This window comes from Aricia agestis, chromosome 4 (genome assembly GCF_905147365.1).
Source record: "Aricia agestis chromosome 4, ilAriAges1.1, whole genome shotgun sequence".
Lineage (NCBI taxonomy): Eukaryota > Metazoa > Arthropoda > Insecta > Lepidoptera > Lycaenidae > Aricia > Aricia agestis.
In genome coordinates this window covers 17,649,896-17,666,788 of record NC_056409.1, presented here as the reverse complement: position 1 = coordinate 17,666,788, position 16,893 = coordinate 17,649,896, and the positions used below count along the sequence as shown (strand labels likewise).

Below are 16,893 nucleotides of genomic sequence, written 5' to 3'. Positions count from 1 at the left end.
GATGAGTCAATATAATAATATTGTTCCTATGATAATTTACCACTTGATTATAGAGTACGGTTTAGTAACGGTGAAGTAATAAAACGACGTACAAGTTGGGCAACATGGACGCTCGATTGAAAATTATGGTAATGTTGGCAGAATCGCCGCTTGATGGACCACTATACACAGTAGATGCGGGCGAGAGTTGTGCAAGTTTATTGATTAATGGTTAGTCTTCTAGTTCTGATAATAACCCATATTATTAAGACAGTTAAATAGTTTACTGCGCAAATAAACTTGTATCACATAGAAGATTTATCTTATGTAAAGTCTAGTGTATCACCCATTTTAATTAGACTGCATTCACACCAAACATATTGTCAGCTACTACAATAAATGGTGTATTTCCAAACATTGTCACTTTCTTGATAGATTCATAACACTGTGCGAATATTCGGCATAGACAGTCAGTTTGGTGTAATGTCTTACTATAAAAGTTAAACTAAATCTATAGTTGAAATTACTTAATACTATGGCTTATGAATATACTAACCTTTAGGCTTATTAAAAGCTTTCATCATGACTTTGATTCCCATGCCTGCGAACGCCGTTCCTGGATGTCTTCCACGGCCTACGGGTTAGCTCTTCCAAATACTGCCTTATGTATCTCTCTAGCACTACGTTTATATACATTCGTCTGAGTTAGTCTATATTCACAATTTATATAAATAATTTATTTAAATATCACACTTCGTTTAATGTCTTCCAGTCAGTTTAAACACTCCTCACTGTTTTTCATTTTGTTAATTATTTCTTGTCACGTAATGTTGCTAATTATTATCATTTGTGCTGCTATTTTTGCCTGGAAATATGGTATGGGAATGACGCATTAGATGAAATAAGAATGATTGCTATCTAAGAATATTGATTCTCCGATCTCAACCTAATCTTATTTCCATCGACGAAGCAAATTTTGCACTCCACTCCTCGTTTATAACCCTTATAGTCTAAAAACCTAATAGCCTAACCGAAAAGTAATTAAGAGATAAGGGAATGTTCGAAACGGAGTCAGGGGGGCTGTGGAATCGGCGCATTCCCACAGGTGCGCTTCCGGCCCGCTACCCCAGTTCCCTCGCCACCCTCAACCCCCGGTTCACACACCGACAGACCGTGACGACTCGCTAACTTTTGTGGCCGGGGTTAAAGTGCACTTACATGTTTGTAACGTTCCTGAAACCGTTCAAATTGAGTTTTTGCGTGGGCAATTTGCGACCTAATTATGTAGGCTTTAGTGAAAAATGAGGTTTTATTTGTTATGAAATATATTATTTTGTTATTGATAAAGTCTTTATACCTTACTAGCTGTCCCGGAAAACGTTGCTTTGGCGTGTAAAGTATTTCGCCTATATTATTTTATAGAAGTGAATAAATGAGTCCACCACGGCAACGTCCATCGCTATCCCGTCGCACAAACAATGGTCGCCGTGGCCGTCAGTCTCTAATAGGCATGATGACTATTTTTTTTTCTTATCGGTAATTGAAAGACACTTAAAAAAAGATATGACAATTCAAATATCTCATAAAAAAGACCTGCCCGAAACGCTCCATACAAAGAGCTACGAAAGTGTGACGTCAGTCTTTCGTAGTTTGTATGCATCGGAAGACAACTTTGTTCGACAGGTATATTAAATATTGCGTTTATGAACGTGGTTTCATAACAAAAGTTGCTTTTAATTGCATAAGTTATCGAATTGTATACAAATATTAAGAAATTTAATTGAAAAAAAAAATCGACTTGAATATCCAACTTTGAAGGCGCATAGCAAAAAAAAAAATACAAATGCTATCAAGCTGAAATTTTGGGAACACTTATTTTTTACCCTGATTTCTTTATTTTATTAACAAAATTCGCTAATCTTTGACCTTGTCATCATCCCTATTGTTATTGATATGATTTACTATTATTTATTCAAAAAATGCACTTAATAATATGAAAAGTAGATGTTCTCCGATTTTGCACCCTAGCCGATATGCTCGCTATGATTCACGAAAATCGGTCAACCGTTTCAGAGGCGTTCAACCACGCACACCGTGATACGAGAATTTTATATGTTAGATTAGAGATACTGTTAATGGTGCGCCTAATAAAATGAAACAATTTGAAAATTTTGAAAATTAAAGTAGATGGACGAAAGTAACACTTCAAATCCCTTTCATAGCTCTACAATGTACCACGATAATAAATAATACGCGCACTTACACCAAAGACTTCTATTTAAACTGATGTAGAAGTCTTTGACTTACACAATGAATTGATTAGTGGGGCTCGTTACCCGCCGGTTCAAGGGTTAAATACCAGTAAACATCTTCATTTCGTCGTAATAACCGAGAGGGGTCCCAATGAAAGTGTTGTAAATATGAATATCGGTTATTAAGTGTTAATAATGGGGTAAGTGTAACCAATTTTCACACGGTACTCAAGCAATTTACATATAGTAAATTAACATTTATAACAAATACAAATGTTTGAGCTTCATCTATTAAGGATTAAGCTACTAAGTTATTGACAGTGTACAAGATAATTTAAATAGATAATCACAAGCTTCAAGCGCCTAATTTTGGAGTGTATATTCAATATAAATAAATATAAAGTGCTCGAAGATGATGGGGGCTATTGGTCCCAATAAAAATCAAATTTGGGCCGCGCGAGTCTCCGCTGGGGAGCCTCTAATACTCTAATACGTTTCCACAATGCCCCGGCCTCCAGCTGTTTTTATTATAATTCTATTAAGTCTCTGCGTCAGAACTTCGCATTGAAGAGGGCTTGTAAGAAATTAGGAATAGATTGAAAAATATGATGAAATAAACACTCAAAATTAATTCTCTACATTAGTTATAATAATCTTGCGTAGTTTTTTTTAAGTACTTCGTCTTATATCCTATCCTTTATATGCTCGATGGTGCGTAAAAATCGTGTGACCACGTGATCACGATGTCTCCGCGGCGATCACGCATGTACAGAGGTATTGATATGATCGTGTGCGCTATAGGCTCCATTCAATAGCCCTCTTTGACCAATATTGGCGGACAATGGACTCCTCGACTCAACCTCAATACATTGAATCACAGCTGTTAAATTATTAAAATTATTGTCAACTTTTAGCCTTCTAGAAATTCTAGCATAATATGTCGCGACGAATTACGCTCTCAATTTGATTGACTCAACGTGTAATTGAACGGAACGGAATGAACGGATTCAGCATTGTGAGTGAGGCTACCATTTTTTATCTTTTTTGGAACATGAGTAATGGCAGAGACCTATTTATTCCTCTACGGTAATGGTATGCTTTGTATGTTTAGTACCTCTGAAGTTTATTAGTTTATTCCTAACATTTGCTTACTTCAGCAGTATACTTAAAGTAATGAATTAACTATCACAATATCAACGCAAATCGAGAACAGATTAGAACCGTAAGCGGATGTTTCTACTTAGAGTAATTTAATGCAGTATTATTTGGTATTTGATACTATATTCTACTACTGTATTCTACAATTGGGGTACTGTTTTAATCGTCGTTGATAAAACTTTAAACTACCTTTAAAGTTTTATAAACGTCTCTCTGACTTTTGCTGAGTTCAGCTGTGTACTTTTGACAAAACAGTAACGAAGATGTACTAGTTTTTTTTTTAATCAATTTATTTAAGGGGTTTTGTCGGTGACCGACAATGCCACCCCCATAAAGCTTATAAACAAATCAACCACAACATAATATTATAAACTATCTATACCTAAATATTACTTACAACGAAATCTAAATATATGTCTAGTAGGGTACGGGCTTCCCTTGAGTTAGGTTAGCTAAATAACAAATTTTGTACAGATTAGAAGAGTTGCGAGCTGTATAGTGCGCCGCGGTCCAGTGCCCGCTGTCCACTGGCTCAGCTCGGGTCAAGTAACTCGATGTCGCGCCCAATTCGTCCCCCCGCGTCTATCACATTAAATTTGTTTCATCTCATTTATGTCTCGGTGGATCTAACTAGATGCATTGTATAATTCAGTTGGCTGTGATAAGGTAGATGTGTTATGGTTCTACGAATATTATAATTTATACATTTTCGTAGCACTGTGCTACGGCGCTACGGGCTACCAAATTTCATATTGATATTTAGGTAAATATTACTACAGTTGTTGTAACGTATCAAAGCAAAATACATAATATCATGCCTTTTTCTGATATAGCTGTTAGTCTGTGTTGGCATATATTACGAAATAACACCAAAAGTAACAATGTCATACGAATAAACCAAAGCCAAATCAGAGTTGTAATTAAAAAGTAATAGCTCAGGACTTGATGGATGGTTAATTACAGTAAATCTTAGAGGAGCGCAATTAGTGCCGTGCCCGCGGCGGTGTCAGTGTCAATTGCACTGCGACACCGGGGCCGCGGGGTCGAGCCCCGACCCCTTAATAGGAAAGTGGACACCCGCATGAATACTAAACAAATTAAACTCCTGTTAACCACGATACTCCACACAATGGACTCGAGGAAAATGGAATTCTACGAATATTCAAAACTGCTTTTGGTTTTGCAGTTTTTGGTTGAGAATTGAGATATTTTTTTAATGAATTGTCAATAACTGTACCTCTACAGTCTACTATTTACATTTTACGTTATTTACATTTTTCAAATTAAAGTTTGCAAGTTCATATAAAATACTTATATGAACTTGCGAACTTGCTTGCTTGCCTGTATTTCTGATAAAGGTAACAACGTATTTAGAGACATGGAATCAAAACAGCTTGAAAGTGATGTTGACATGAAAGTTTTCAAACACGTTTGTTCCCGCGGATTTGTTTTGATGGGCCGTTAGCGAGATTTTAACTGTTGTGTACAACAACACCGCGACAATGGATTCTTCGGCGAAATGACGCGAATGTGGAACAATGTATTGTATAACAACTTGACTGTTACATTGTTTGCAGCGTAACTTAGCGTGTACATTTTCCCGAAAATAAACAACGATTATAAACAGCCAAATATTTCTGGAATACTTGTAGACAAACGTTTGCTATAACAAATCCGTGTGCAACATACATATCCGTAATATTAGTAATAAGGAATATGTGCTGTCTCGATGTTAAAATACTGTGAACTCAAGAAAAACTTATTTCTGCGCGAACGGCAACGTCTAGTTAGTTGATAAAACAACGACAATGATATTAACCTTTTTCATAAGCGTAGTATAACAGGCACAGATGAATGGTACAGGCGTATCGCGTCCTCAAGTGATTTGACCTTAGGCCGCGCAATTAAAATGTTATGTGGAGTCTGTGGGGTGACGCGCGCGGCGCGGCCCGAGCTGCCCGATGATAAATGTGAGCACAATAGGTAATTACTGTACAAGTGTACAGCATCATCGCAGCATGTCAGCTACTGCGTCTTTTGTTTAGACCGTTTTGAGCAAAGATTTCAAATGGAATATTGTCAGTTTTGAATCATCGCCCTTATCAAACCCGACGAGAGTTTTTACGCGAATTAAATCGTTTTCCGCCGTAACATTTAATAAGATTTAATAACCGTAATAATCTTTATGCCCCTATCGAGACAAATTTATCTGGTCCGGCATCGAAACCGACACGTAGGTGTAAAAAGTGTTACACATTGAGCTCGGAACACTTAATCACCCGATATTTGTTTAACAAGCGAGATATGCCCATATATTATGTCGAAAATACTGATACAGATATCCCCGCGCCACACCGGCCGGCGTATAAGGCGATGGTAATTTATATCCAATCGCATTCTAGAAAAAAGTCGGCTGGTTTTTGTCGGGGCTCGCGAGACACGGGCCTTATGGTTCGAAGGATACGTCAATTAAGTACGAGACCGCTCCCATTTGCTCACTCCCAATCTACATATTAATGAAACACGATAAGTCGCGTTAAGGAGCCCCTTATCGCGGTGATAACGCGCTCGGTACTTTTATGCACCGAACACTTCGGAAAACAACACTTCGGTTATTACTGGGTCATTAACGACTCAACTACCTACTCGAGATCGCCTCTTTGTTAGCAGTTTTTCTTTATGAGATCATTCTCGAGCCTCGTCCGAGGAAATCGACTCGCGGAGCGGCTATAAAGTTTTATGGTTGAATGGGTCGCTACTGGTCTTAACTACTTGTAGCTTCGGGGAGAATGATTTATCGTTAACTGGCTTTGGAGACTGAGAGATTCAAATTAAAGTTTTTAATTGCGAGCAGGTGGTGGTTCGGATAGTTTTTTGCCGACACCGATTCCGCGATACCTATGTTTTATACGAGGAAGTTTTTGCTATTTTTGGGGGCCATTGTTTGTAAATTACGTTTTATCGTGTGTGTCGCACCGCAATCCGAGGGGTAAGCCGGAATATAAATAGCGGGGATCGATTGGCACGATACGAGCTCATTAATATTTTTCTTGGAACGTATTCGGGGCGAGGCGGGTGATGCGGTGGATTTTAGGTCGTGGGTGTCTCGATAGTCGGGTGAATTAGACGGCGAGGCGTGCTCGCGCGAGAGGAGCGTGGGGCGGGCTCTACCGCGATTGGCGAACGCCTCCCACCGCCCCCGCGCACGCGCGCGCCGCGAGAAAAATCTCCGCGGAGAAAATCCTATTTTTCACCAACGGCGATACGCTCGTCACCGGCGTGGGCGACGCGATAGCTCATCAGGCGGCGACCGACCGCCGACTTTACGACCTTATCAAAATTTCGCATTAATTGCTGCGAAATACGCGGTAAACGCTATTTTATTAGGTCCATAAAACTCGATAAATATATTACATGGTAACTTGAATAGCTAACGTAAGGCCCAGGTACCTATATAACAGTTGCAGTTATTACTTTAAATCTTAGCTAAAGTAGCAATCTCTTTCGATAAGGAAAATGATTTGAAAACTAACTTTTTATCAATGTCACGACTAAGGTAACAGCTTACTTAGCTGTTATATTAACTGCAGTTAAAATGCCTTTGCTACTTATTTAGAATTTCATAATGTACAAGCAAACAAAACAAGCCTTGATAAAGGTAAAATTCAAAGTCAGAACAATATTGATTCACATTTGAATACGTCACAGCAGTTTTATTGGGCGCGACGATTAGACATTCAAATGTATGCGTTTTCAGTACTTTTGTATGTTAATTCGGTAGGTGAAGTTCAGTGTCGAGCCGTGGAGCCCGCGCAGGAACAATACTATATGTGGTAAATGTTTGCCACTTACTCCATTTTGTCACATTTTTATGTAATAGAATAATATATTCTTATTGGCACACATTTTAACTATGTACTATCAGAGAAGTTGATTCCTTTGCAAATTGGGGACCTAAGTAGTTTGGTTGCGCTACGTCAAACCCAGCTGACAGATTACAATTAACATTAAATTGACATATTCGACCAAATAACGTTGGTCTGTCACTTGCATAGGAATCAAATTCCTCGATGGTACAAACATTAGCAAAAAAATGGCAATGAAAATTGTACGTTTTGAAAAGATAGATAAGTACTAGATATGTTATTGTTCTCGATTGATGGATACTATAAAATATGTATGAGTTAGAATTACAATTGAATTGTATTGTTTTTTTTTCCACCCTATGAAACTTATGCCTTATGGCATAGCTCAAGATACATGAAATAAAAAAATAACACAACACAAGCAAAAATTCAAATTAGTTCTAATTTCTAATTGGCATCAATTAGTTTTCGTCGTAAAGTTTGGGGCCGTTTACAAAAATAGGCCGTCATGTTAAACGACGGTGGAAGCTATTAACGCCGTGTTACGGCCGCCATACACCGTTTTACCCTATTCAGCCGAATTTATGTTTATATTTATGAAATAGTTCTACATCATACGGACCATATAATTATGCTCCTAATTTGAAATTTATTTTCTTAAAGAATCCTCACTAATTTGTAACGTGATAATTTATTTAAATTAAATCTATTATTTCATATTCATCCGCTTCTTAGTAATTACGACGCTGAGCCTAATAATTCCTGTTTGGTATTTAATGTTTGTTTTAATTCTCAGGTAGCTAAGAATATTTATACTTATTAAAAAAGATTTATGAGAAGAAAAACCCTTTTCGTTATTATGTAATTTCAAAAGTGTGATAAATTTGAAATACATAAATGTACATAGCTAGAATCTTGATGTTTCAACAAAATAAGTCTATGTCACGCTTGGCTAGCTGCGAAAACAAGGTACAACGCGCAACTTACAATTTTGTCATCTCAATTGAAGTTGTGATATTAAAAACCAGTCGAATTTGAACAAGTATTTTATTATTAATACTAAAATATTTTTCGGATAATTAACCTTCGAAGCTATAGGTTAATGTACAGATTTATTTAATTGAAACGTATTAAAATTTGTGTAATATTGTAACACATTCCAAAGTGTCAAATTTTAAAGATCTATGTAGATTGTAGAGTAAGTTGTTAAAAGTATCTTTACTAATGATTATGAATTACATTGAAAATTGATGCTCTAATCTCTAAAGAATCCTTTAGAGAGAAAAAAGCTGGTTGCAGTATTTCATAAAATTTAACAATATTTTCTTTACATCCCAAACATACTTTATTGAGATGAAGTGAAGTCGATGATTTCAAAGTGTTGTACAAGTTTAACAATGTTGCTTATGAGGCGTTGTGGAAACGGCGCGGCCGGGAAACGCAATAGTTTACTTTCGGCAACAAATCTTTGTTCTGTGAACTTGTGTTAAAATAAACAATGGCCGGTGATTCATCGCACGAGGGATGGACGAGGTGATTTACGTTTTTTATTTTATTTTTCGATGCTACGTACGGGTTAATAGATTCCGTGTAAAACGACGATTACTTTTATAACGACCGAAGCCGTCAAAATTCATTGCCGGTTGGCAAATAAGTTGCAGGAGGAGCCAATCGACTGAAAAAAATGAAGCAAGGATTTGCAAGATGGCGACCGGGCACCTGTATCCGCCGCGGTCCTAGTGCAATTGTTGCACCGCTTCAATTTATTGCTCATTATCTTTGTCTCGCTAAACGTATTCGTATTGCATTCGATATGCAATTAAATAAATCGTGCAACCCCAACTGTTGCGTTTGCGACGTCGGAATATGCTAGGAATTTCTGTTGCTAAGAAACGCACTAACGAAAACACAGACACAATTACTCGAAGGTATCCTAAATGGGGTCTGACGATACTCTTATCTGGCCGCTATTGTTTAACACGCTTTTTTCATTCCCACGGTCGTCGCGAGCGTCGAAACTCGCTGATAAGCCGTACCTGTACCTCTTAAATAGTTCTCACTCGGTATTGTAAACAAAAAGGAGTGCCAGGGCTTATATTACTCGAAAGGCAGAACGCGCGAAACTGTAGTCAGTATAAATTATGTCCGAACGTACCTAATTAGTTTCTTATTATTCTGATACAAAAACTACGCGTATGCTAATCGTTTCTAACATTATTCGGTGCACTGTTTATTGTTTAATACGTAACATTCGATATCAATGAACAATAATATAGAACAAAGGGGGTCAGGAGTCAAGTGCAAAATTCAGCTTCGACCTACGTACTACAGAAGTACATACATAATGTATTACATAGGTAGGTGGTTTCGAGCCGACTGCCGAACCATTTATTCAATGACGTGCAGCAATTACCCATTAAATGTAATTCGGGGCATCGCAAACGCGTCCACGCGACTCGTCCCGGTTCCCGGCGTCACTCACTCAGATGCACCAATTCGAGAAATCACTAGTACTTGGCGAACACGCGAGAGCACAGATAGGCCGGTCGGGTCGCGAACCGGTCATTCCGACTGGCTGGCGGGCATCCAGACCGCGAGGAGTTCCGCTGCAGGCTGTGAGGGCGCGCGCGAGCGTGTCTACGGCCGGTGCGCGACTACTCGCCGCTCAATGGGCGCCGGCGGAGGGGCGAAGCTCGCTATATTTCACTCCCAATGAGCTTACGAAAATCACCAATTGTGCGAGTCCTCTCGTTAACGCGACGACACTATCGCGGGCTCGATTTTAGCAACTTTCAGCACGCGACGCGACCGGACGACGAGGTGCCCACCGTCTATATTTAAGATTCGTTTCCGACGCCGAGCGGTACGAGTTTTTTCGACCAGCTTCCGATGAAAGCTCCGGAGCGGCGCTCCACATCCGGTGCCACTTGCTCGCACTCGATAAGAAACTGCGCGTTAGAAGGAGATGAATTGATCGATCAGAACGCAGACCGGATGGCGGACTCGGTTATGAATGAATAGGCCGTCCTCGTCGCGCTCGCGGGCTCGCCTATCGCGCTCTCCCTCGGCTCAGGTTGTCACCGTAGAGGAAGTGAAAGGGACGGGAGGTGGCGTAGTAAATATTGCGTTCGCCCAGGAGTATCACTAAAAGGGATTCGGTTTTTGTTCGGTGACAAAAGGTACCTAACCTTACTCGTAGATTCAATAGTTTTTGTCAACACTCGCTATCAATGAAGCGTCGCACCTAAGAAGCAAAGATTGAATTAAAGAGTCCAGTTATGAGTAACTGTATTACAAGTTAATCTGATACAAGATACTACATATATTATTATAATACGTAACTATATTTCTTTCTAGCTATTACGGTAATCATTTTTATGGCTAGGTATATTCACATATTTATAATTACTTATTACTTTGTAACATCAGACTTTTAGTAGTACATTCTGCCACAACCAAGCCACAACGAAATACCAAAAAAGACCAATCTTATTGACTCTAATCTAACTCAGATCTGGCCAAGATTTATGGGTAATAGACGTCGTAGTGCGCAGGCTGGGCGCGGCTAGCTAAGGGCCGGGTATTGTTCGACGGGCGCGGCCACAAGCGGCCCGTGTCGGTCGCACCGCGCACGTGGTACTCCTTTGTTAATCCCAGTACCTGCCTCCCCAAATACTAATATGACTCATTGACTAGCTAACCATAGACAATAATCCATTTTTTCGACTAAAGAACTGAGATGACATCACTGGCCGTAAATAAAAATTGATTCTTTATTCAAACCTAATGATTATTTTTAGGGTTCCGTATCCAAAGGGTAAAAACGGGATCCTATTACTAAGACTTCGTTGTCTGTCCGTCTGTCTGTCTGTATGTCTCCAGGCTGTAACTCAACAACGGTAATAGGTAGAGAGTTGAAATTTTCACAGATTGTTTATATCTGTTGCCACTATAACAAAAAATACTAAAAACAAAATAAAATTTATATTCAACGGGGGCTCCCATACAACAAACGTGATTTTTTGGCCTTTTTAGCTCTATATTATCAATAACAGCCACAGGTAGGTACTTGAATTTTTCACACAATCCTTAGTTTTATGTGTACTTTAAATAAATAAAAATAAAATAAAACGTTTTTATTGCGGTCTGTGGACCTTAAATAATTAACTTTAATATTTAATAATAATATTTAAATATAATAATAATTTAAGGGGGACTCCCACACAAAAAACACAAATTTTGGCCTAATTTTGCTCTATAATGGTACGGAATTCTTCGAATTCTTCGTGCGCGAGTCCGACTCGCACTTGGCCGATTATTAATTTATACTCCTCAGTATCTAATTTAGTTTTGATTTAATGGGAAAATCAATGTATAGCTGTTACGTAAAATAATCTTTAGAAGTAAATCAGGTAGTCTTTATTATTATTTTATTTCATTCATTCGGATTCAGATTTGATTCATTCAGTATTCATACGATTAATATTCAAATCGAGAGATATGGGAACAAAAACATGCCATCTGATACACAACTAGATTGTCGAGTTGTTTTTACAAGAGAGATCACGTGATCGCTGATTTTGCTGCATTCACTCGAGTCTGAGTGGTAAAGATATTCCTAATTTTAATTCAGGGTAGACAGAATATAAGTTTTATTTAAGTAAGAAAGTTCAAGTGGTTAATCGTAGAGTTAAGATAGAATGAAAACGTAAATTTCAGTCACAAAATTAAGGTCTTTTGGTAAAATTACACAAGCGGGGTTGCCCTCGTGTCGCTTAAGCAAATGGCCAGCAACGTAACAATCGACTTTCACTAAGACAAACAAAGGATGTGGCGGTATTGTCATCGTCCAAGCTCCAATGCCTCGATCGGGTCAACACCACATTGTTCTAGACGTTTCCTAAAATTACTAGCTTAGAATAAACATTAGCCGTCCCGCGATTTGTATGGATATCGCATTTATGGCAGACCTTGCGAACTTTTCGATTTAGGCTGCCTAGGCCTTGCAATAGTTGGGCAATGGAAAAGCATAGAAACTTTATGGCAGACCTCACGCCGAGCTCGGTAGAGAGTTCAAATCAGACATAACCAACAGTTCTATCAAGCAGAAACCTCTGACATTTTCTTAACTGCAAAGCAACAACGAATAAAGATTATATTATTAAAGGTTCTCAATCTACGTGTATCAGCCGTAACATTGAATCAGATAAAGAATTAGCAAGTCCATAAACAACGCGAACAATTCGAATCATCCGTTCGCCAATGGGCTTATAAATTTAAATCCATAGAGAGGCAGCAAATCAATGGGATCCTGTACGTAACCTCCGAGCGCCAGGTGCTACGCGGGAAGTGTCCCCCCTCCGCCCCCTCATAGCCCCCTCTGCCTCCTGTCCGCCCCCTCTCCCCCCTCACGCGCCCCGCGGCCGAGCACTCACCCTCGCGGAGGAAGTTTACACACTCTCCCAGGCTCTTAGCGATGTGAAATGTTTTTTATTAATGATATTGCGTATGCGGTTTTTCGGTAACATGTTGATTGTCTATGATTTAATTAATTGTTTTGGGTATTACGTTAGGTGGTTATTAAGTGTTAGTTTTTCTGTTATTGTAATTCGTAGGAGTATCAGTGAGAAATCGGTATATACTATGTCCAAAGTCCTAGAAAGTAACGAACCTGTAAACGAAGACTTGAAAACTTTCACATTACTAATAATTATATAGCTGCTGACCACCTAGATCAGATTATTCTATAAATAGAATAGAAATAGGTTATTCTTTAGCAAGATATTTAAATATAGAGAACGAGTTATAGTTTGCGGAGTTAAGGTATTATTGAAAGCGCTTTCGAACTCCCAACTCGATTACAACATGTTCTAATGTATACATTACTGCTACATAGTTGCACTTAAACATATGCTTCACTTGTCATTGATTGTAGACGAGCTCCATTCAGATATACTTCCTATTCTTATTTGCGTTCTTTTTATTTTTTTTGGTCGCGGGCTCTTCGATAATGAGTATATTTTCCTTTAAAATAAGTGTACAGCAAAGTATTGGTTTACAAACTTTATATTTCTACTTCACATAGCGTTCAATGAAAAATGTAGAGTAGGAGTGTCAAGATATTTAGAACAGCTAAAGTTCGAACTTGACATAACAAAGCATTTGTTATGTCAAGTTCGAACTTATCACGATCACGGTAATATTAGCTGAAATATAGCCAATGTTTTAGAATTTAGATCAACATAGTTTTTAAAGCCTATGTTGAACATTAGCTAGTATTAATAAGTATGTCATAATAATAACTAACCCTACAAGGTAGGTAAGGTGTACCTAATCACTTATCACGATAACAACTGATAATATTGATCAACAATCGATAGCATGTTTCGTTATCAATGGAATGTCTTGTACAGCTTAGCCAGCTTACGCTCAAATTATTCATCTTACTGTTAACAATGAACATTATCACCAGGTAGCGAAGGCTACACAATATGTCCTTCCGGTGTGTGCATCGAGGATCCCGTTTGAAAACAAACCTTATTTTGGTTACACGAGAGTCAATGTTTGCGTAAACGTCAAATTTATGACATTTAAAAAAACGGCCCGTAGAATAGTTTGTTTGACTAACGACTGTCAAGCGATATTGAATCATGTTGGCTACTAAAATAGAGACTAAATTGGGTGTAAACGAAATAAAAAGTTTTTAACCTGATGTAAAGTTGCCGATCATCCGGTGTAAGGCGATGCCGTGGGGAAGCGAGGACCACTTTGGGTCACGAGCTACCCTCTTAAAGTCATATTAGTGGTGTGATGATAGTTGATTATATCGTTCTATGGTTAACAAAATGTTTGTAGAAACTATTAGTAGTCGCAAGTCGAATCACCCCAATACTAGTTGATTTAAATGTGTTGAAGAAAATACTGGTTAAAAAATATGTTGTTAATTCAAAGAACTTAAAATAATAATTCATAGCTCTACTTTGCCAAAATATGGCCGGTATCGGATAAGGCAACATTTGATTAGGCTATTAACGTCTTTGCAATTTATTATTTCATCACCAGCATCGGTATGCATTCATTTTCAATTCAACGAGAGAAGCGTACGATATAAGTACCGTGGAGCCTCCTGAAGCATAATTATAGTCTCATATAATATATCCGCGCAAGGCTTCGCTAAGCCCAATCTTCTCACCGATTGGCAATAAAACTCATTCAAAGTTCAAACGTATTGTGGACGTAAATAATTCAGGACGTATGTAATTTGCGAGCGCTTTTAGCGAATGAAAGGAATCGCGCTCCTATTCTGTCGGGAGTCCCATACAACCGCGCTCATTTGTCCGCGCCGCGATCTAGACTCGCATCTCGAACAGCAAAATGTGGAACGGATCCATAAAAAGTCGAGTAAAAGGCGTCGAAAGAAGGCAGCGAATTTTGAGGCAAACCAGTTTAATGAGGGTCGTATTTAAATACGAAATAAAGCGGTTCCCACGGCGTCATTCGCGGGAACGGAAGCCTCCGCGATGTCGCCGCGACTGCAGTCGTCGCGCGGTGTCGCCGCAGCTTGCGACTCGCGATGGATCGGCGACCGGTTATGCGATCGGACAGGTCTCAGCTAAATTATATGAATCGAATATCAAGTTTTAGAATTCAGTTAGTTGCGGGGCGGTAGCGTGAGAACATTATTTGTAAATAAACAACGATTTGCATATTGACGCCGCTCTATTTTAAAAAAGTTCGATAAACGTGGGATCTCTTTCCCAATTTTGTCTCACATGTTAATTCGGTTTTTTAATGTTTTCAAATGAATAATGAATATGATGTGGTATCATTTCTTTATTGCATGACATTGAAATGTTATATATTTATAAATGGATTGTCTTATTTAAAACGAGCTTTTGCCCGCGGCTTCACTCGCGTTAAGAAGTATTATTATATACAAATTTTCATCCCCTATTTTAATCCTTTGGGGTTGGAATTGATCAAAATCCTTTCTTAGCGGATGCCTACGTCATAACATCTACCTGCATGCCAAATTTCAGTCCGATCCGTCCGTAGTTTGGGCTGTGCGTTGATAGATAACCATGTCAGTCAGTCACCTTTGAGTTTTATATATATAGATAGATTAAATATTATAGGAGAAACCGATAACTATAAAAAAAATTGGCAATGGATAATCAAATGAATTGTCCTCTACGAAATTGCTACGTACGTGCTACGAACTCGTAGATTTCGTAGACAATGCGTAATATGTTTTTTAACATACAAACAAAAGTTCTACAAAACTTTTATTACTGCACAATAAATTAATATGCCTTAAAATGTATTCGTCTTGCAAAAAAATCCAAAAAATTCAAAATATATTATTTTGTAGTAGAGGAAATGGTGCAATTTGAAATGTTAGTTTACACAATGAGTATTCACGGTCGTATAAAAGTCCTCGTCATCTCGGCTTTCGTGGAAATATCGCAAATTGACTTAACGAAATATACACGGTGTATACATACGCTGATCGGCTTGTTTGAGCCCGATGGTGTAAACATGACCTTACTCGGCCGTGTGACGACGCCTTTATTTGAACAAATTACCCCACAAATATGGTTTAAAAGGTTGTATTTAACGTGTTTGTCCTCTTAAAGTGAACAACAAGTCGGGAAAATAAAAGTTATACAGCTTTATGCTATAGTAATAACTTGTAGTATTGCATAGCTTTTATAGTAACTTATTTTCTCAGAGATACTAGTGCTATATATACTGAGCTAGCTATATAAACACGACAAGCAGGAAAACTTTGAATAATTGTATATTAGAAAACTTAAACCTCTGTTCTACATCTCAAGTGTGCACATATTAATTTCATCCATTCGATGATACTTTTGCAAAGCGTCTCAAAGTGCTGACGAGATGTGATAGACGAGATATAGATGAGATGTCGAGATTGAGCCGCGGTTCGTTACCTGTGGCGGACCGGTTGGCGGTTGCCCCCGCCACGACAGATCATGAATGAACCTCTAGCCTACTTTATACTTGCTAAACCAGCTAGCTCACCATTCATTAGCGTTGTGAAATTTATCAATGAAATTTTAGAACGGACGGACAGGATGTGCCAACATAAAAATTCTAATGCGATTAACATTTCACACGTGACTGAGATGCAACCTCCGCTCGGCGCTTGTTCAGAATCGCTTATTTTATGTACTTGAACCAACATCACAGATAATATTATGAGGACCATATTTACCAATAACCACAATCGTCGTAGCCTTCGTAGCTTAATTCATATTTTGAATTTTTGTCGAAGTTAACAGAAAAGTTTTCCATGTTTCTTTGTATTTATATTATAAATACATGTTTCGTATTTTGCGCAGCAAGATAAAATAACTGTCCTTTTGTTTTGACGGGAACTTGCAACCTTCCAGTAAAGGTTTAGTCTGTTGGACCCCCGGGGACCTTAAGGCTATCAAAATACGGTTGATAATAGAATACACGGAACGAAATCATGTGTAGTACGTGGTCCAAGGCTACAGGATGTATCTTGATTTTATAATTCAAGTAAAGGAAATTAATCAGACGAAAACTCAGAAAAAACCACACCCGTAGCTTAAGATCGAGTTCAGGTTATTTAATTACAATCGAAATAC

The 16,893-nt window shown here is 38.3% G+C and overlaps 1 protein-coding gene across 6 annotated transcripts in view; it reads right to left on the bottom strand.

Moving 5' to 3' along the window:
- Window positions 1-16,893, bottom strand: part of LOC121726630 (ETS-like protein pointed) — a 141,998-nt gene that overhangs the window by 42,804 nt on the left and 82,301 nt on the right. The window contains exons 1-2 of one of the 6 annotated variants that reach the window (XM_042114069.1): window positions 9,669-9,923; window positions 536-844 (exon numbers count right to left, since the gene is read on the bottom strand). The exons of 4 other annotated variants lie outside the window; for them this stretch is intronic. In XM_042114069.1, the coding sequence (XP_041970003.1) occupies window positions 536-578 (43 nt within the window). In that variant the 5' untranslated portion in view covers window positions 579-844; window positions 9,669-9,923. Of the gene's footprint in view, window positions 1-535; window positions 845-9,668; window positions 9,924-16,893 lie in introns of those variants that run through there. One more of the 6 variants, XM_042114070.1, reaches the window with a different exon arrangement.